Genomic DNA, 20516 nt, shown 5'->3' on the forward strand with positions numbered 1-20516 from the left:
AGTGTGGACGTTTTCTTTTTGCACCAAACCCCTTTTCCCGCAAGATCCTTATGCCCCAAAAAAGGAGGTTTACTGATCCTGCGGAAAAAGGGTTTTTTGCACAAAAAGGAAATGTTCACACTGCTTGTTTTTGTGCAGAAACCCCAATGCAAAAACAGATCAGCAGAAAATATGCAAATGAGATTGCGACTCATGCAAATGAGCCTCTCATAAGCATATTTTTTGCCGAGAAAACTCGTAGTGTAGACGTAGCCTCAGATTACAGGGAACACTGGTTAAGGCACACTACAGTGTGCATTACATTTCATTAAAATTCCAATTTAAATGATACACTTAAAAGGTGATGGGGTACTAGAGTAGGAGGCAGGAGACTTGGGTTGTATTCTATTCTCTGCCACTGACTGTCTCTGTAATCTTGGGCAAGTCACTTCGCATCTGCTCCTCTGTGCCTCCATTTCCCCTTCTAACCTTTGACTCGCCTTCTCTTTAGAAAGTAAAGTCTTCAGGACAGCGGGTCACTTACTATGGGTGAAATCCTTGTGATGTTGAAATCAGTTTTATTCAAATTATAATTAATTTGACCCCTTCTCCAACAAAACAATAGGTTTTGTTTTCTATTTCCACCTTCTATGGTCCTCTGGGATTAACAGTAACATGATAGATGTGGTGCCTATGAAATATGAATGAGTTTAAGTTGTTTGCTGTCTTCCCCTAACATTACCAGTACACTGAGAACAAATGAGTTTTTTTTTAAATGGAGCTTCTGCACTAACCCATTTTAAAAAATTACCTGCTGTTCAAACTCTTTTATCGCACAAATACTTTGTCCAGTGAACACTTCCCCCACCTTTGTTAAAGTGAGGGCAGCAGACAATACATGAGGAAACAGGAAGCAGAAAGGAGACTTTTCTGAGCAATTTAGGAGGCTGAGGCATCTAATAGATAAAGGTATAGAGCAGTCTCTGTTTTATGGACTCAATTGTGCAAGATATTCAGCAAGCCTGGGAGGTGCAGAATGTCCAATTCCCACTGGAACCTAAAATACAGAGTGTTCACAGCTTTTAAGGCACAACAAGGAGTTGGATATCCAGCCTTCTAGTTTGGTTACATAATCTGTAGATTCCCTCCTCCTACTTCTGTTTGGAATAACCACAGTCATTGAACTTAACAGAATTTTGCAGCTATGGGCCCTAAATTTGTGACTAAAGCTATCTATTTTTTTCATTTGGTGCTTGCAGTTTTGTGGTGCAATCACCACTCTTTATTCACTGGAGTGGATTCTTAGTCCAGTCTTGTTACATAAAATAGTAGTAGTAGTCATTCCTATACATTACCACCTTTACAGATATAGGCAAACTCTCTAGGGCTGGTGGAAATGTTTTCCTATACTTTTATTTCTTCCTCCTTTATTAAAGTACATAAAGACCCAGAATACCTGTATCTATGTTAAGATATACCTTATTTCTCATATAATCCCAGTGAAACAAATTGTCGTAATAAGGTAGGTGCTACATGATTTAAGGATATTTTGATCTAGTCCTTAATGAGGATCACCCATACCATAGTTTTATCATATTTACTGTGTTGATGTTTATTTTAAATCTCTTCTTGATTTTAATGTCTTCTAAATCAATCTTATAAAACCAGATATTTTGCAGATATTTTACAGATATTTGGTCATTGTTGAAAGTGGCGGAGATTAACCTTTTTGCCTGGAATGTAATTAAAAATCTACATCAGGCTAGTACATGAGATCAACTGCTCCAGTAGTTGTCTCTGACTCTTTAGATTTTGAAAAAGGAAATTTAAATCCAGCAAGCCGAATTAGCAAAACATTCAGGAAGTGCACCAAGAAGCAAACCAGGATGATCCAGAATGAATCCTCAAATTGTTCACTGTGAGTTTTAAAGATGAAACTTCCCTCTTGGTAATTTGCAATTTTCTCAGAGAGGTGGTGAATTTTCACTTCTGAAGAAAATAGTATCATGATGAGACAACTGCAAGAACCTGAAATAGAACAAGAAACATCACTGTTCTAAAAATTTCCCAACAACAAATCTTTATGAGCACATACAAATAACCAAAAAGTAAAATGCCATTTTCATTACATTTCAATATTTTCTATTACATGTTAGCGTCACTTAACAGACTCCTTCCCAGTGGCTTCTTTTTCAGGACCTGAGCTAATGACCATCAAAGTCAATGGTATTCTTTCCATCGACTACAGTGAATTTTCAATTAGGACCTAAATAGCCAACCATACCAAGTATTATGTCTGGTGTAAGGCCACAGCTTCAGCAAAGCATCTATGCAAGCCTATGAATAATCCAATTGATGTTAATGGGACTGCCCAGGTACCTAAAGTTAAGTATGTACTTAAATACTTTGCTGATCAGGGTCTTAATGAGCAACAGCCCTTTGCAGAATTGCACCTTTTTCTCTCCAGCTCAATGAAAAATAAATATACTCTTGCTTCGAATCTAATTTGCTTCATTTTCTGTACAGGCAGTCCCCGGGTTATGTACAAGATAGGGACTGTAGGTTTGTTCTTAAGTTGAATCTGTATGTAAGTCGGAATTGGTGTCAGCTGCTGCTGAAACTGATCAGCGGCTGATTCCAGGAAGCCTGGGGCAGAGCAACTCTGCCTCGGGCTTCCTGTAGTCAGCCGCTGGTCAGTTTCAGCAGCGGCTGAATCAGGACGCCTGGGGCAGAGCAGCTGGGGTGCTGCTGGGTTGCTCCAGTAGCACGGCTCCTCGGCGCTACTGGAGCAACCCAGCAGCACCCCAGCTGCTCTGCCCCAGGCGTCCTGATTCAGCCGCTGCTGAAACTGACCAGCAGCGGCTGAATCAGGACGCCTGGGGCAGAGCAGCTGGGGTGCTGCCGGGTTGGTCTGGAGCGGTGCTGTGGGACCAACCCGGCAGCCCCCAGCTGCTCTACCCCAGGGGTAGGCAAGAAAAGCCTGGTCTGCTGGAGGGGGGGGGGGGGGGCAGGACCGCCCAAGTCCTCCACGGCTTTGCTCCGTCTCCCTGGTCTGCTGACCTGGGAGTCGCGGAGCAAAGCCGCAGAGCACACGGGCAGCGGGACAGTCCAGGCGCGCCGCGGTTGTCCCACTGCTGGCATGCTCCGAGGCTTTGCTCCCCATCTCCCTGGTCTGCTGGTCGGGAGATGGGGAGCAAAGCCGCGGAGCACACCTGCAGGAGGACAGCTCAAGTGCGCCCGGGCTGTCCCGCTGCGGGCGTGCTCCAAGGCTTTGCTCCCCATCTCTCTGCAGACCAGGGAGATGGGGAGCAGCTTTTCTCGCCCCGGAGGACGGGGGCGGCGGACCGTGGCACATCTGGGCGTCCCGCCGCTCCCGTCCTCCGGGGCGAGAAAAGCCCCGTTCGTAACTGCGGATCCGACATAAGTCGGATCCGCGTAACTCAGGGACTGCCTGTACTGCAAGTGGCAGTAGCTTTTGTGTCTATAATGGGCTTCTTCAGATAAGACGCTTTTCAATGGCAACTCTTGCAAAGTGTGAAATATTGGCAGTGAATCTGCTCCTTGCACAGATTGTCTGTGGGTCTGATTCTGATCTTATGCTGATGTCAATTAGGAGTGAATCCAGTGAAGTCAATAGTGCTATACTAGTGTCAAACTGTTGTAAATGAGAATTAGGCCTATGGTTCTTGTTAATAAGATACGAACACAGAGCTCTAGCCTCCCCTCATTTACACCAGTGAAATTCCATTGACTTCAATGGAGTTATGCAACTTCCATCAGTGGAACCAATGGGAGAGTCAAGCCTAAAGATTGCCACATGGGTTCCCCAACAAATAAAAAAACCCATATTTTGTGGGGGGGGGTGTGTGTGTGAGTGAGAGAGAATGAATTTACCAATTCAGTAGAAACAAAGTTCTTTGGAGCTGGTTCAAGTTTGACAAATGGTACTTTGCCTGCCAGGCAAGTTTTGAAATGTTAACTACTGTCCTGCCAGTTTGCCTGCCTGTCTCATTGGGACCTGTCTGGTAGAGTGCTGGGGAACATAGGCTTCCAAGGTCTGAGGGGGCAAACTGACTTGGGGCCATGCTTCAGCCACTTTTTATGGAGAATTTTAAAGTTTGGGGGTTTGCTCAGAACTGAACCAAATTTTAAAAGGTCACAATCCTCCAAAATGGAATGCCTTTCTCCACCTGGCTATAGGTTGCAGGCTCAGATTCAGTGCAGCTACAGTTCCCAGTACAGTAACATGTTTTATTAAACAGATCACTCATCTTAAATCATTAATTATAAATAAGTGACTAATTTAAATGCAGAACTATACTAAAGTACTTACATGAAATGAAGCTCCAAAGATATAACCCTACTGGACCATGCAGCGTTTCATAGGGATTGCCAAATGCATTGTACATGAAGAAACCTGTTCCCACCAGAGCAAAGACTATCAGCACTGTACAGAAGAGAATGACACTTACATGGATACTTGCAGGGATAATTTTGAGCAAATCTGGAAAAACTAAAAACAAAATGGAACAAAAAATTACTACAAACATTAGACAAAATAAGTATTTTAGAAATATGAGAAGGGATTTAGTGCTGCTCTGTGCTAATTGTTTTAAATTGTGCTCCTCAGAACTCAATGAAAGAGGAAAATAAAGTCACCAAATTTAATTATGAACAGATTAGCAAGGATGTTTAAAGAGAAACACATTGTGGAATTCAGAAGTGCATTGGCCAACAGACACTTGCTTTGTGGGAAACCTCATCTCACCTTGATCACATCTAACTACATGTATTAATAATTACTGCCCTTTCTGTGCCCAGGGAGTAACTCAAAACCTTACCCTGTGATGGCCAGGCTTTTAAGAACATTCTGTCTGAGCCAGACTTATTTGTGTTGAGCTTTTTAGAAGGTAAATTCCACATATTTGAAATGTTAAATGCTAAAAATATGTCCTGAATCAGCATACTAAATGTTCTCTCCTTACTCCCAAATGGTATTAGAACAAACTAAAGCACTTCAACAGCTGTAGTGCCTAAAGACTGCAGACTAGAGTACAACAGTAAAACACCCTGGAAGTCTATGGGCCAAATTCAATATTGATGTTGTAAATACTGGTGCAAATTATATGTTGTGCATAAGTTGGTCAAGAAAGAGATCCTGCTGCATGTAAGTTGCAAAATAATGTAACTGCCCCCATTTGGCATTAAGGTTTTAATGTCTATTAAGTTAGCCTGGCATAAAACTGGAAGAAGTCGGTTGTAAATCAGCTCCAGTTTGCCTAGGTCTAAATAAAGATACAAAATGCAAGAAAGTGGGAAACCAGGTCTAGTGGTGGTGATAAAGACTGTAACATGCACACCGAGCTGGTTGGGGGAGAAGGTGAGAAGGATGCAGCAGAAAAATGGTGTAATAAAATGCAGCTCTCACCTCACTTAATTTATAGACAACCTTCCTGTTCATCCTATAAGTCAAAATTCTGCACAGGCACAGTGGAAACTAACAGGTTTCAGAGTGTCACATGATGATACAAGGATAAATTTTGTCCCCCGCAAATCCTAAACTGGTGTAAGTTACACTTAGTTGACACACATACTGAACGCCAAATTGTTGCAACTTTGCTTAAAGCTAGTTAAATCAATTTTCTAACCCCGTTACCCTAATGTAGGTTACATTTATGTCACCATTAACTCTGGTCCATAGTTTCATATAAGTTATTTTAAAAAGTGATGGACTCTGCATTGTTTTGGTCATTTATATAGCTGTAATAATGTACCAAATTAATTCAAAGTTTTGTTTGCTGGAGTTTGGATTTATATTATTCTCCCTTTATTTGCTGAGGGGTTTAGGCTGAGATCAGGAGTCCATTTATAATTTATCATTATTTTTATTGTGTCCTTTAATTTATTTGATGAGCTTCTATTGGAGATTTTATAAATATAAAGAAATGTAACGATTAAATCTACCAGCTTTTTCCATTGTAATTAAGGGGTTGATTTATACAGTAGGGGAGATTAATGCATTGTATTGTGTAGTGTATTATCTTATCTGTTGAAGACAGAAGGAACTTCCTAGTGAAAATGCACAGTGTGTATGGAAATGTATTTTGTGGACATTTATTTGTGATTTAAGGTGACCCATAACTTGACTGTTGTAGGCGCAGATAGCTACCTCAATTTGTGTTTGTAAGTAAGTTTGTTTATAGGTGATTCCTATAGCTTTGAGTTCAGGAACTACAATTCCCAGGACGCATGGGGCGGGGGGGAGGGGAGAAGGAGAAGGGGGAGAGAATATGAGCATTGTGAAATAGTGAGGAAAATAAACATTGTTTCTGTGGTTATCAAGCTTCCCAAGCCTTCCTCAAAGGGTTCAGGTGTAAAATATGCTGGCAATGGATATAAAATAATCACACAGAAACATAAATTTAAATGTATCTAATTGCTTCATGATGTCAACTCACCCTCAGCAAGAAGAAATGTCAATTCTGTACGGACTCAGTGACACAGTTAGGACATATAAAATAGCATACCACCCAAACCAAACTAAGTGAATGCCTTTCATGATGCACCAAAGTTTGATGACCACAACAAACTTTGATTCTTTTTGGGACTGAGCAAATATTACTCAAAGTATGTGCAGCAACTTACTATGAAAGTAGATCCTTTGCATCATCTCCTAAAAAAGGATGTGAAGTTTGAATGGGATGAAGCATGCAAGACCAGCTTTAATAAAACAACATTCCCCAACCTGCCTTTTAGCCCTTTTATTTCTGAGAAGCAAATAGTAACATAACAGATGATTGTGAGTACAGTCTTGATATCTTGACTCAGCTAAAAGTGGACAAGAAGTCACTATTGCATTCACTTCCAGAGCCTTGACTGATCCAGAAAAATCCTAGTCTGTCCCTCAGAAAGAGGCTTTGGTACATTTCTGGGCAGTAAGTCACTTCAGAACCTACCTGTGGGATAGGAGATTTATCTTTACTTTCAGCTTCATTCAGCATGTGAGTTTATGGGTGAGCAACACTAGGAATTGCCAAATGAGCCACCAAACTAATTGACTTTGATTTCTAGACAGTATATCTTCCACGTGTCAAGAATACTGCTGTAGACTGTCTCACCTGCCCAGACCTTAGAGAAAGATCATACAGTGATTGTCATTGCACAGATATCTGCTACAGCCCAAAGTGTCTGAGAGTGGGCAATAGCCATGGGAGAAAACAACATACTTCAGGAGAGGACCTAAAGGCTTACCTATTCAACTGATGGCCTTACAAGAGGATGACACCAGAACACTTCCAACCATATAGACACATATCATGTGAGCTATTCCTACTAAATGAATGTATTTTGGAAATTGACTGTCTTGTTGCGCCTACACTTCTGAGAGTGATTGATTCATATGGCACATGAATGACATCTGGGGATGAGTCTAACCAAAAGGTAACTGTGACAAGACTTCTGGTGGCCAGGGATGGACAAGTGGGTTAAGGAAATAGGAATTGCATGGCTTATTCTAGTAGAGATAAGTCATAGCAAACCTTCAGCATTCTTCTCACAGCAGTTGACTATCCCAACAGTCCACAGGAGAAAATTGCTTTCAGTATAACAGGACCATTTGAAGATCAGCCTGTTATGCAAAGGTAGATGCATTCAAAGTATCCAGAAGATACATTCACTGGAATGGTTACCATAATGATTAAGTTCATGGTATCAGTCTCCTCCCAAGAAGCATTTCCCAAAGAATTGACATCTGACAATGGAATGCAACTGGCCTCTGCTGAAATGCAACACTCCCTCATTAGCAATAGTATCAAGCACAAAACTGTTTATACCCATGCTAAAGCTAATGGTCTAGTTGAGAGAATGAAGAGACTGGTGAAAGACTGTACTTATGAGTTTGCAAGCTTTTCTTGAAACACTGTTTGATTACGGGACCACTCTATACTTAAAACAGGAGTATCAGCCTTTGAACTGTAAAAAGGACACCAGGTAAACACATGACTTACTACCTCACAAGGGCTCACATGTTCTCCTTCAACTAAACTTTCCAATGAAACTATTTGTGAATGTGTTAAGAATAAACAGCAGAAATACAGACAGTATATGGTGTGTAAGAAAGGTGCTACACCTTACAAGTTTCAAACTGTAGATTGTGTGAAGTTGCTTGCTGTACAAAGTCAAAAAAGGACATTCAAGATATTAGTGTCCTTTGAAGATAGCAGAAATCCAAGGATTTCTATCAAAGATACAAAGAAATGGAGTATTTCAAGATTGTTTGTAGCTCATTGGCTAGCACCTGAAGAACACAGTGCTGATTTTTTTACCTTGGACCAGAGAACATCAGTGACATTACTAATAATGATGGACAATCCATAGTAATAGGAATTGCTTAGTCTTGTTCCTGCTTTTCCAGGAATTAGGAGACGTGTGAGACAAAGATTGGAAGACTTTGATAACAGACTCAAATCATGGCTTGGAAATGACTGTTAAAGTTTTACCATAGTTAGTATTAAGTAGAAGGCTGAGGTGAATGTAGCTAGAATCAGATAGCTATCCCAGTTTGTGTTTGTAAGTTGTTCCTAGTTGGTTCCCTAGCTTTGAAACCAGGGGCTATAATTCCCAGGCTGCACTGGGGAGAAAAAGAAGAAAGAGGAGACAGGATGACTGTGAGCGCCAGTGCTGTAACTAGGTATTTTTGCGCCTGAGGCAAAATATTAATTATGTACTGTACCTCCTCTCCTTAGATTAGCACCTTTTACTTTTGCACTTTTTACTTTTGCAGCTTATTATTTTTACTTACTGTGTCTTTGCGCCCCAATTTATGATGCGCTCGAGGCAAATGCCTCACTTGCTCCACCCTTGTTACGGCCCTGGTGAGTGCACTGAAAGTGTGAGGGGAATAATTTTACCTTTGCTGTTATCAAGGTTCCTGAATCTTCCTCAAAGAAGTTCAAGTGCAAAATTGCTATTTCCTTGCTCTGCACTTTTGTTTATGGATACAACAATGTACTGGAACAAATGTACTAAATTTCTCTTTCTTCATGAATTCTCTGAATGGTCTGCTGAAGCTAGGAACTGACAAAGGTCAAGGGTATTTTATATGGTCAGAACATTTCCCTTGACTTTCTTTAAGTAAAACATTTAATAGAACATTTTGTGTCTGCAAATATAGTTCTGCATGTAAAAGAGGGAGAGAATAAAAGAAGTAAAAAGAAACAGTGAAGCCTTAAAATAATTTTTAAAAATGGGATGCCAAAATAAAGGAAGAAGGAACTGGTGGTAAAATAAGATATTTAGCTATTTGTGAGCTTTTTTCTGCTCTGAATTACATTCTGTAACTCTACCACTGGTCAGTTTGCATTCACTTATGGCTGTGTTTTGGCCCATGGAGTTTGGAGGTGGGTTCTTACTTTGCTACATTTTACAAGGCATAGTACTCTGTATGTAGTAACTCATTAAGGAACACTAACTTGGAAGTCTATATTTTGGGTTTTTTTTAAATGACCTCAATACTTCGACTATGGTTTGTTCCATGTGCATTTGTGCCCTTTGCTCTAACTTCCTAAAAGCATCCACAAACCAAGCATTCACAAATCAATTCATCTAAATGAGTACAAACCTGGGCATACTTATGCCTGCACTTTTGCACCCTTCCTTAAAAACCGTGCCTGCAAAATCGGAAACTATGTTGAGGCTCAGCTAAAAACAAGGCATATTTTGTCATACACAATATACAATAAAATGTTGGGAATTATATATAGTTTTAGCATCTTTTATATTGGGTTTTAGTTGCGAGTTCAAATTTGACCATACCTACCTAGATCTGGTAGACAATGACTCATTCTCTGTAAGTAATTCTTAATCACTTATGTGTGTTTAGTGACAACAAATATTTTAGTACTAATCATAGAACAAACTTAACTGCTTCCAATCCACAGGGCATGATTAAGCTGGGGGTAATAACTCCTCTAACTGCCATGCTGTCGTTATAAGATGCTGAGAAAAAGCTAAATAGGAGCCTCACATAAATTATTGTACCTTGTAAAATGTTTACCAGCGGTTTTGTAGCCAGCAATACAGTAAGCTTGAAAAAGTAAGTAATATAATCATCCATGATTAATTAATTCACAAATTAAAATAAATTAATTTTATTTAAGCGAACATATGTAAAATTTTCTAGGAGCTTTGTGAAATGTAATCTTTAATATTATCTAAAATATAATACCGTGCTACAGAGAGTCCGGGCACTCAATTTCTCTTCTTCTTGTCCATTGCCCCCTCAGCCTCTGCGAGAAGAATGTTTTAAGGCACTGTTCAAAGATCTGATAAAAACTCTACTTGTGTTCACCAGTCGCATGCCTAATTTCCAGAATATTTACCATGGCTACATGTATAAATCAGATATTTGCAAATTATATTTCTGCTGAGAGCCACTAACTATACATTTGCACATCCAAATACAGGCAGTGACACCATTGTTTCCTGAACATTGCATTTTAAGTCGAAATGTTGTAACTTGTAGCTGCAATGCAGTCCACTGCGGACTGAGTGTCATAAAGTCTAAACCAGTGGTCATAAGTCAAATCAGGGTCAATTCAGAAATGTCTTAAGTGCCATTCATCTTAAATCAAATGTCATAAAGTCAAAGGCTGCCTCTACCCAGGTTTCATGTATAGCCCCTGTCACTGCTCATACGCAGTTGTGAAAATTAGGTCCTTCATTTATTTTTTATATTACACATTTACTTTCTTACTAGCCAGAAACAGTACTAATCATAGTAGTACCAGTGTAAATGGTATACATTTTACAAATATGCCATTTAAGTTAGTCATAAACTAGAGAAAACATGGCTTTTAATCCACATAGACTTTCTAAAATGGTATATCACACATTCTGTCACAAATAAGGTTCTCCAGAATTAAGTCTTTCAGCACTAGTGAATATATTGGAATAAAGTGCAATACTGCATACTTATTAATAAGACCAATCTTTGTTTTAAGTAAAACATACAACTGTATTGTATTGGCTGTTTTCTTTGACAGCTACATCTAGAATTTTAAAATTGTATAGGTGACATATCAGGAAAAATTAAATTCACCAGCAATGTTGTCTTGAAAGAAAAACATTCCTTTATTATAATGAATGAATTTGTGTGCTAGGTCTGAATGCCAATGACCTTTAGAAAATGAGCCACCGACCCAGAAACTGATGAGAATCAGCCAGAATAAATGAAGCAGAAGGCTTTCCCCAGCCTAACAGAGTTTGCTGGCAGACCAAATTCATTTTACAATTAAAAGAGATATAGTGGTCAGTAGGGAACATTTAATGGGAACAAACATAGAACTAAATCATTTAACCTATTTTCCAGACTGTTTCTTCTCAGACGTGTTACACTGTACTTCAGTTCATTAAACTGTGAACACATAAATCATACGACTTCCCAGGATATTTATAAGGACTTCTAGAGAGATTTTGTATAAACTTTCCATGTATATTCTCACAGATATGGAGACTGTCAACCAATGTCTCTCAATAATTGGGCTCTGTGCAGATGAAATCCTTCCTTGGCTGCAGATATTAAGCTAGCTTAGCATCTTTAAACAGAAAAATCACATACATTTATTTCTCTTCCAGTTAAATAAAAATTGTCTAAGGTATTTGTAAAGGGAATATTTACTCCTCCACCATCCACTCTCTGTGAAAGTTCATATAGACAAAAATGCTTTAGTGAGTGATTTTCCAAAGGGGTATATTTATGATATTTTGTAGTAACCTGGTTGTAGCAAGTCATCCTAGTAGAGAGCTACAGTTTCTGATGAACACTAGGGCCAATAATCACTTTCTGGAAGTCTCTTCTGAATATACTACAATGATATATTCCTAGGCATATAAATAGAATTTACAATGGGTTTGTAATACAAGGGGAAAACCTATTCCAATAACAATGCAATGCAACCTATTTAATTTTAGATAAAGGAAGGCAACATATAGTAGCGGTTCACTTAGGAAAACTGGAGCTAGGAGGCCTGACACTCTATTGATTTGTTTTATGTCCTTGAACAAGTCACTTAGACCCTCATTCAGGAAAGCAGTTAAGCATATTCTTCAACTTTAAGTATGCTGTCAAGGACTCTTCCTCAGGAAAACGGGTGCTTTCTTGAATCAGGGCCTTAATATCTTTGTTCATCATTTTCTCCATTTGTATAACTGGAGAGATAATATTTGCTAAAGTTTCCCATATTATACTCAGCACAGTCTCTTTTTTGCTTGTGAAATATATGCAAACATTGAAACTTCCTCAGATTTATTCATTACTCAAACATATTTGATGAATTTTTAAAGAATATTTTCACATGTGGCATGATCATACAGTTAACTGTGAACATTCAGTGCTCAATTTTCAACATTCCACACAATGTTTAGTGTTTTTAGCTGTGATTAGTTAGATACCTCACCTAGGATTGGTTTTGTTCATGGATTGGATGTGCATACATGCACTTTTGGGTGCAGTTATTTGTAAGTGTGAAGCATAACATTTGAATGCACCTTTGAAATTAATGTTTGGTGAATATTTGCGAAAGTAAAGCTCATTGAATATTTGCAACAGTAAAGCTCATTTGGACGAGTGGTTCCAGAAAGGGTATATCTCCGGGGGGGGGGGGGGGGGGGGAGGGAAGATCTTAACTCATGTTAACTAACCCAAGCTAGATAACAGGTTAAAAAGCAGTAAAAACATAGTACAGTAACTCGATTTTTAACTTGGGCTAGCAGTTAAAACCTGTAGAAGAGTAGGGGTTGAACATGAGCTGCTAACATAATTTAAAAAATAGAATTTTGCATCATCACTTCTAATTTAACCCAGATTAACTAACCCAAGTCAGATAGTGTGTGTTAAGAAGACACTTTTTTTTTTTTTTTATTTGCAGGGAAGAGAAATCCAAAGAGTGCAAGTATGATGAGAGAGCAAATTCATTTAAAATTGGAGTAGCTATTCATGGAAAATTTGTTGCGGTATTTTCCCAGCTCTAAATTGCACTTTAATAAAGCATTTTCACATCTTTTGATGCATTTTTATTATTATAAACCATTACAAATTTATTAAGAATATATTCATAATTTCTCTTTGTATAGGAGCAGAAGTGGTATCAGATTAGAAATGAGCAATTCAGAACAGACTATTAAATCATTTTGGTGATGGCTAGTTCTATGAGCCCTGCCATTCTTGGCTAGTAAAATGTATTATAACCATTTTGCTTTACAATATGAGGACAATACAAATATTCTAATAACTCAGGGCCCAATTCTGCAATTCTTATCTATGCTAAGAAGTCCCTATTTAAGTGACAGTAGAATTATTTGTCTAAGTAAATTCTACTCAGTGTAAGCATTGAAGAATCAGGCTCCCTGCAACAATTTGTGCCAAAACTCATTAGTGCTTCATATGTTCCTAAAATGCTGGGGAGATACCCTCCTCCCCCAACCCCACTTCTCCAGCCCTCAATGGTAATCATGTGATCCCAGCTTTGTCTTTATCCAGTCTTAAAAACTCCATTACCATAATGAACATGAATTAAATCCAGTCAGTGCTCTGTCCTGCTATGTGCATTAGCATTTGCAGTTCATAATAATATCTACAGATGAAAACTAATTCCTTTCGATTTAGTAGATTGCTCTGAAAATTCATCCCAGACTGTAACTTGCAGGGGTAGAACATCAGCATATTATGACAGTTAGGATAATAATAAAGAGAACTCTCATAAAAAAACCAGTTATGGAATTTAGACATAACAAAATTTAATAGTAAACTAAATGAATTTGGTCTACTACTTCTGCAAAAATAGCATATACTAAATCTTTTCTGTTGCATAATCTGGTAACCTGACTTCATCACAAATGATTTATGCAAGCATTTTACCAGTACTGTTTTAGTAGACTAGTTCCAAATTGTCTTTTGTAATAATAATTTCATGTAGCATATTGTGAGATATATACATAAAACAAAGATCTATTTGTTATTATCCATTTAATATGTTGCTATATATAAACTGTATGTTCTCCTGATCATTTTATTCATCTTTTTTATCCTTGAAGATAAACAGGTTATAAATATTGCATGTAAATCAAAACAATTTCTAACAATCTCTTTCCATTATATTCTGTATCAGTCAGATACCCAGTTCAATTTGCAGATCAATTAATTGAACAGCTACTACCATAAACCCAGTATGTTTTCCAAATGAATGCAGAAGATTGGTAGTTCTTGCTGCTATGTTCTTCAAAAGCAATAAATGAGGCTTTGCACTTGGCTTTCTTTCTAGTAAAGCTGCTGTTACCTTTTTACTGTTGATTTTGCAATAGAACATATGATAGATAAATAGTCAACAAAATCTTTCTTTCAAAGTATTAAAAAAATTAAGGGTACATAGCTATTATAATAAACCATAATATGATTTTACTGAAATTGTGACATATTATAATTAATATTAATAATAAGGTAGTTTAAATGTTAAGATGGACACGTCAGAAACAAAACCTTTTAATCTTAGAGTATTTCACACTTGTTAAACTGGAGCATTTGTCTGTTCATTATCATGGTAGACTGCACTAAGGTATTAAATAATTCAAATGTCACTGTTACTTACATGAAAATCGAAAAGGTCTCCCTCCTAGTCCACATTGTCTAACACGCTCACCATAGAAAAGCCCATACTGAATTTCACCAATAAACTTCTCCAGTTCTGGTCCTGTAGCATTGACAAGCAGAGCTCCAGTTTTGCACAGTATTGTTCCTTTGATCCATAACTGAGTTCCAACGGCTGCTGCAATGCCGAGAGCGCAAGCGAAGCTTAACACCCCAGCGATGCAAAAAATGAATTTCTTCTGTTGGGCTGGCATGGCTACTTGCAAAGTCCTTTCTCGAGAAGGAACAACACTTTTAATAAGAGAGCAAAAAGATCTTCATCACATCAGCACAGCAGACATACTGTCCAACCCGAAAACTGCAGTTTCAACTCAGTGACAGCCCTTCCCTAATGCTACTATAATGCTAAGTAATCTTCCTCCAAAGAACCTTTTAATTATTTTTCTTAATCCTAGTTTATATACAAACATTTTAAAAGAAGCTGTGAAATAAAACTAGTTGCAAGATTTTTCTCAGCATATCCTCTGTGTTACTTGATAACAACGGTTTAGGATAACAGATGGAACCCTCTGTGTAATTTGATGAATGTTTCTCCTCTGTCCTTTGGCTGATTGGTGAGCTGAAGATTACAGAAACGTTTGGCTATCATGTGAAGTTATTAGCTGTCCAACGTCTGTAGATAGTTTTAATTTTCTAGACATAGCTCTAAAAGTTAGCAACACATAGCATTTTTCATTGCTTTACTATTCCTTGTGCTCTACAGAGAACCTGAGACAGACAAAAGTCTTAGGTGGAATGTCCTTTTCCCCATCATGATCCCCTTTACAATAGAGCTAGTATGTTTTGCTAATGTTTTAAACCATACTTTTTTAAAAATATGTGGCTGGATGCCAGCTTCTGGATGAAGTTTGGACAAATACATATTTTGAGTTTGGATTTCTGATATAAGCAAATAATTTCCATTTGTCTTACTCTTTTATAAATATGTTATTCAGAGCAGTTATGTATTTAGATCCTGATTTTGCAAATATGAATATGACCAGTTTTTTATGTTTGAGAGTTGGAGTCAGTGAGACTACTCATGTGCATAAATTTATTATGCACATGTTTTTATGTGTTTGCCAGATCAGGGCTTCAGAAAGGACTAGATGTATAGGTGAGTAGCTTGGGATGATTCATTGATTACTTGCTATCTCAAAGCTTTTTTATAAAACACTAGGGGCCTTGTCTGTACTAAAAGGTTGCATCAATTTAATCAAGCCAGTTAAGAAAGGGATTTAGTTAACTGAGTGCAAACCCTTTGGATGGACACTCATATTTAATAACACCTTATATCAATTAACCTTAACGGATTCCTTACTAACTTAAGATAAATCCATTACATTAATTATTTGCACGACTTTAACAAATTGATTTTAAAACAAGACTTTTTGGTTAAACTGGTACAGGATTGTGCATCAACAAGACCTAAAATGGGATAGTCTTCTGTTGGCTCATAGTTGTGATTGTGGATGTAACCAAGACTGCTTTTTCATTACTGTCCTTTGAGGCAGATTTATATTATAATCTGCAATACATGCATACATGTTGTAGCAGTACAGGTTGGACCTCCCTGGTCCGGCGCCCCTGGGACCTAACTAGTCCTGGATGAGGGATTTTGTTGGACTAAGGGAGGTCATTTCTGGACCCCTTGCTACAAGCCACCCCGCCTCCCAGCTGGCTTCTCACCTCTGGCAGGGGCATCCATTGCTGTCCCATCTCTGGACCTGTCGGGCAGCTGCACTGGGATTCCAGGACCTGCAGAACAGCCTCACATGTCGTGCTGGGGTTCTGGGACCTGCTGGGTAGCCGCGCACTGCGGATCCGTGCCCCACCGACCTACTGCAGCTCCCAGCCCCACTGGGCAGCCACACACATGTCTCACAGCCCCGCAGGGCAGACCTGCTGCCATGCACTGACGGTGGCCTCGCTGCGGGCAGCCCACTGCTCTGCCGGCACTGCAGGAATCCTTGCCACTGACCCTCCACCGGGACACTGATCCTGAGCATCTGTGCCAGACCATGGATGTTGCCAGACCAGAGAATCCTGGGTAAGAGAGCTTCAACCTGTACTTAATTTTAAGGATGATTTTGAAAATTCCTGGTTAAGAAGAATGCTCTGAACATTCCCAGGTAACATACTATACAAACATCACAAGTACAAGAACATGGAAACCGTACACAAAAAAACGCCTGAGATTCATTTGAATGAAAATACAGTACATAATTTAAAAATGAAAGAACTGGGTGCTAACAGCACCACCTCTTAAAGGGGATTTTATCTGATCAGGGCCAAATTCTTATCCCCTTTCTCATTTTGAGTAATAACTTATTCCACAGACAGTTCCATTACAATAATAGTGTTACTTGTGGAATAAAATAGGATTCCACATGAGCAAGCGTATCAGAGTCTGGCACTCATATTTTAGTGTTTAATTTAAAAGAGATCTGAAACAAAAAACTCAAAGGGTCAGGCTTAAGACTCTTGATTTCAAGGAGGCTGGCTACTCAAAACTGTAAGGTAAGTATTACTCCGTATAAGGGTGGGGAGTTTTGCCTTTCATCTTCAATTTAGCTACACTCCAGTTGCACTCTGCTGGCCTAATTCAGGTTTTACACCAGTGTGAATTAAGAAGGAGCTCAGCTAAATCAGTGGCACTTTTAATTGTAAGAGTGGGGAATTGTTTGATGGGGAAGCAGATTTGTGATGGGTTGCTTTTAAAATCACTGTATATAAAACAGTGATGTAGCCTTGGGTGAGCCTTGGGATAATTTCCTTTTAGCATATTTATAAACCTAAATACATACAATATTCTAGTGATATATGAGGCAGATGTTACACTTTCAGGTTTCTGCAAATCCTTGTTCATGCAAGCGGTCATGAACGGTGCACAAATGGCACCCTTGAAGTCAATGACACTACTCACAGAAGTAAAGGTCCGAAGTATTATTATTATTATTTCACTAATTTATTAATAATGTATTATTATTAATAATAAAGTAGTAAATATCTGAAGTATAATTTATTATTATTTCATTAATTTAACAATTCTACTGAGGTAGCATCTAGAGACCTAAGATCAAGTACCCCATTGTGATAGGCACAACCTCTCTTTATTGAGACTAAGTTTCCAACTAATCTATGGCCATATTCTGTTATCCTTACTTCCACAAAATGGCACTACTGACTACTCGTATTCTGAAGGGAAAAGGCTGTTGAAATCTCGCCCTTAGTAATTAAAGGAGTGCTCACTATTAGCATAGCTCTGCTCCTATTGAAGGCAATGGTAAAACTCCATTGATTCCAAATGGGAACAGAATTGGGCCAATGCTGAGCACTTGTTCAAATTTTGCCCTGTATACTGAGCTATCATAACAGAAATGCTTATGATTAAAAGACACGGCAGAGCCTTGCTAATCCATATATCAAACACTCGCCCTCTCTAAATCACACAGATCTCTTTGTGCCTCCCCCTATATCACTAAAGATTTTTATAATGAAGTTCTACATAGTGATGTTACAAATAAACCCTCACTGTTTTTAGAAAATAGGATGCAGTACATCTATGAATTCATTCTTATCACAAGTAATTCAGGCTAAATTTCAGTTGCTCTGATAAACAAGTGAAGTGTATTTTTCTCTTGGGATCAGCCTGCCATTGGTCAGACCAGGGAGCAGAGGGACTTTGTGCACCAAATGCTTTCACAAAGAACCACTGAGGTGTCAACTCATCAGCCCACACCCAGCAAAAACCTCCAGCCAGTGCAAACACTCCTGTCTTAGGGTACGTCTAGACTACAGGGTTTTGTCGACAGAAGTTTTGTCGACAGATACTGTCGACAAAACTTCTGTCGACAAAGAGCGTCTACACTACATTCAGTTCTGTCGACAAAGCAGGCTGCTTTGTCAACATGGTAGTGTAGACGCAAAGGACAGTTTACATGCAATAACACCTTCTGTCGACAGAGTTTCTGTCGACAGAAGGCGTTATGCCTCGTAAAATGAGGTTTACCAGCGTCGACAAAACTGCTGAGTTCTGTTGACATTATGTCGACAGAACTCAGCGGTAGTGTAGACGCAGGTATAGTTTTGTCGACAAAAGTCCATTTTTGTCGACAAAACTCTGTAGTCTAGACACACCCTTACTCCCAGTGATGCACATGCTAGGGTAAATAGGAGCAAACACGAGTAAATGCCCTCTCAAGGCCCTCCAAAATGGGTGCTTAGGTTGTTTGCTTATATAACTAAATACTCCAAGTCCTGCTCCATTACAAAAGTAGCTGAAGTTCCTTAGAACAATACTTTTAGGGTTCAATACAAATAGTGCAAGCCCTGAGCAAAGGAAAGCATCCAATTGTGCTGTACCAAGAGCAGAATCGGAGCATCATAATCCAGTTGTTGATTCCTTCCTGGCTGCAGGAGGGAAGGAAATTAACTGATGGCATAGATTACTTTGCTGTTTGAGCAAGCTCAGCTGCACTGGCCAATGTAAAAGCCATGGCTGGATAGATAGATACATACTGTGCACTGGCCCATGTGCTAGCCTAGAGGCAGAGCCTGTACGCTAGGCAGAATAGAAGCTCTACAGAATATTGCAGATATGCATAGTCCTCACTTGGGAAAGAAAGGGCTTTTTAATGCCTCCTTACACACCTAGGCTACGTCTACACTGGCCACAATTTCTGGAAAAGCCATGCAAATCAGGTAAGTCAGGATAGGGAAATCCGCGGGGGATTTAAATATCCCCCGCGGATTTAAATAAACATGGCCGCTGCTTTTTTTCCGGCTCGGGGAAAAGCCGGAAAAAAAGCGTCTAGACTGGTGCGATCCTCCAGAATAAAGCCCTTTTCTGGAGGATCTCTTATTCCTACTTCAAAGGATCTCTTATTCCTACTTTTCCTTTTCCCCTAGCCGGAAAAAAAGCGGCGGACATGTTTATTGAAATCCGCGGGGGATATTTAAATGTCTACACTAGCCACCCTAGTTAAAAATGGCGGCGCCCAGGAACATACAAATGGAGCCTGGGACATTTAAATCCCGGGCTTCATTTGCAAGATCGAATGACTACATTAGCCACCCTAGTCCAAACTAGGGTGGCTAGTGTAGACATACCCCTACATACTCACAAAAGGAGCATCTACACTGCACCTGAAGCTCAAAATATGCCATGCAATCTGAGCTACTCAAATTGTGTAGCTTATTTCAAGTCAATTTCAAAATTTGGCACCATCTACACAGCACTTATTTCAAAATAAATTGCTATTCCAAAACGTCCCTTACTCCTTGTGGAATGAGGTTTACAGGGACATCAGAAGAGCGAGCCTGTTATATTTCAAAATAATGGGCATGCTCAAAAGATGCGGAATAGCTATTTCAGGATACCTCCGGTATCCCAAAATAACGCTGCAGTGTAGACATAGCCAAAGACTGGGAATTGTGACAAAGTTTTCTCCTTTATAAAGATGGCACTTAACCCTTTGCTCACTTTCCCGAGGCCAGGGTGTGGACACCTCATGACAGAGACTCACTTCGTGTCATTGAGGTTAGTGAAGTTATACTGTAGATAAAATAATACATTTTTAGATATAAGCCCATTGATGTAAGGTAAGTTTAGAAGAATGAATGTGCTTTGAGGCTATTCAGTGCAGCGTTGACTTTTGCCTGCTCTGATTGGTGGGTAAAAGGATATTTTAATGGTTTTCAAATTTGAAGAATTATAACTATAAGCAAACAGTTGGTGGTTGGTGAGGTGGGGTTCTGTTCTCATTGTTACTGGTATTATTCAGGGATCTCTTTTCTTTATGACCTTCCCCAGGCTTTCCTTTTGTGACAAAGAGTCAGGAGCTGCAGGTTGGTG

At 39.1% G+C, this 20516-nt stretch overlaps 1 protein-coding gene across 1 annotated transcript; it reads right to left on the reverse strand.

The window, feature by feature from the left end:
• Window positions 1–199: 199 nt before the first annotated feature.
• CLRN1 (clarin 1) lies at window positions 200–15398 on the reverse strand. Its single transcript, XM_006115943.4, has 3 exons — window positions 14622–15398; window positions 4313–4492; window positions 200–2007 (listed from the first exon to the last, which is right to left on the reverse strand). The coding sequence occupies exons 1-3, from the start codon at window positions 14872–14874 to the stop codon at window positions 1742–1744; spliced, it is 699 nt and encodes a 232-aa protein (XP_006116005.1). The 5' UTR covers window positions 14875–15398; the 3' UTR covers window positions 200–1741.
• Between the last annotated feature and the right edge of the window lie 5118 nt (window positions 15399–20516).

This window comes from Pelodiscus sinensis, chromosome 10, assembly GCF_049634645.1.
Source record: "Pelodiscus sinensis isolate JC-2024 chromosome 10, ASM4963464v1, whole genome shotgun sequence".
In the NCBI taxonomy this organism is placed as follows: domain Eukaryota; kingdom Metazoa; phylum Chordata; order Testudines; family Trionychidae; genus Pelodiscus; species Pelodiscus sinensis.

Coding starts and splice junctions, on each gene's coding strand:
- CLRN1 (XM_006115943.4), bottom strand. CDS start 14,874: ATGCCAGCCCAACAGAAGAAATTCATTTTTTGCATCGCTGGGGTGTTA. Junction 4,493..14,621: donor GAGACCTTTTCGATTTTCAT/GTAAGTAACAGT, acceptor TTTTGTTTTTAG/TTTTTCCAGATTTGCTCAAA. Junction 2,008..4,312: donor TCTTTGGAGCTTCATTTCAT/GTAAGTACTTTA, acceptor GTTCTATTTCAG/GTTCTTGCAGTTGTCTCATC.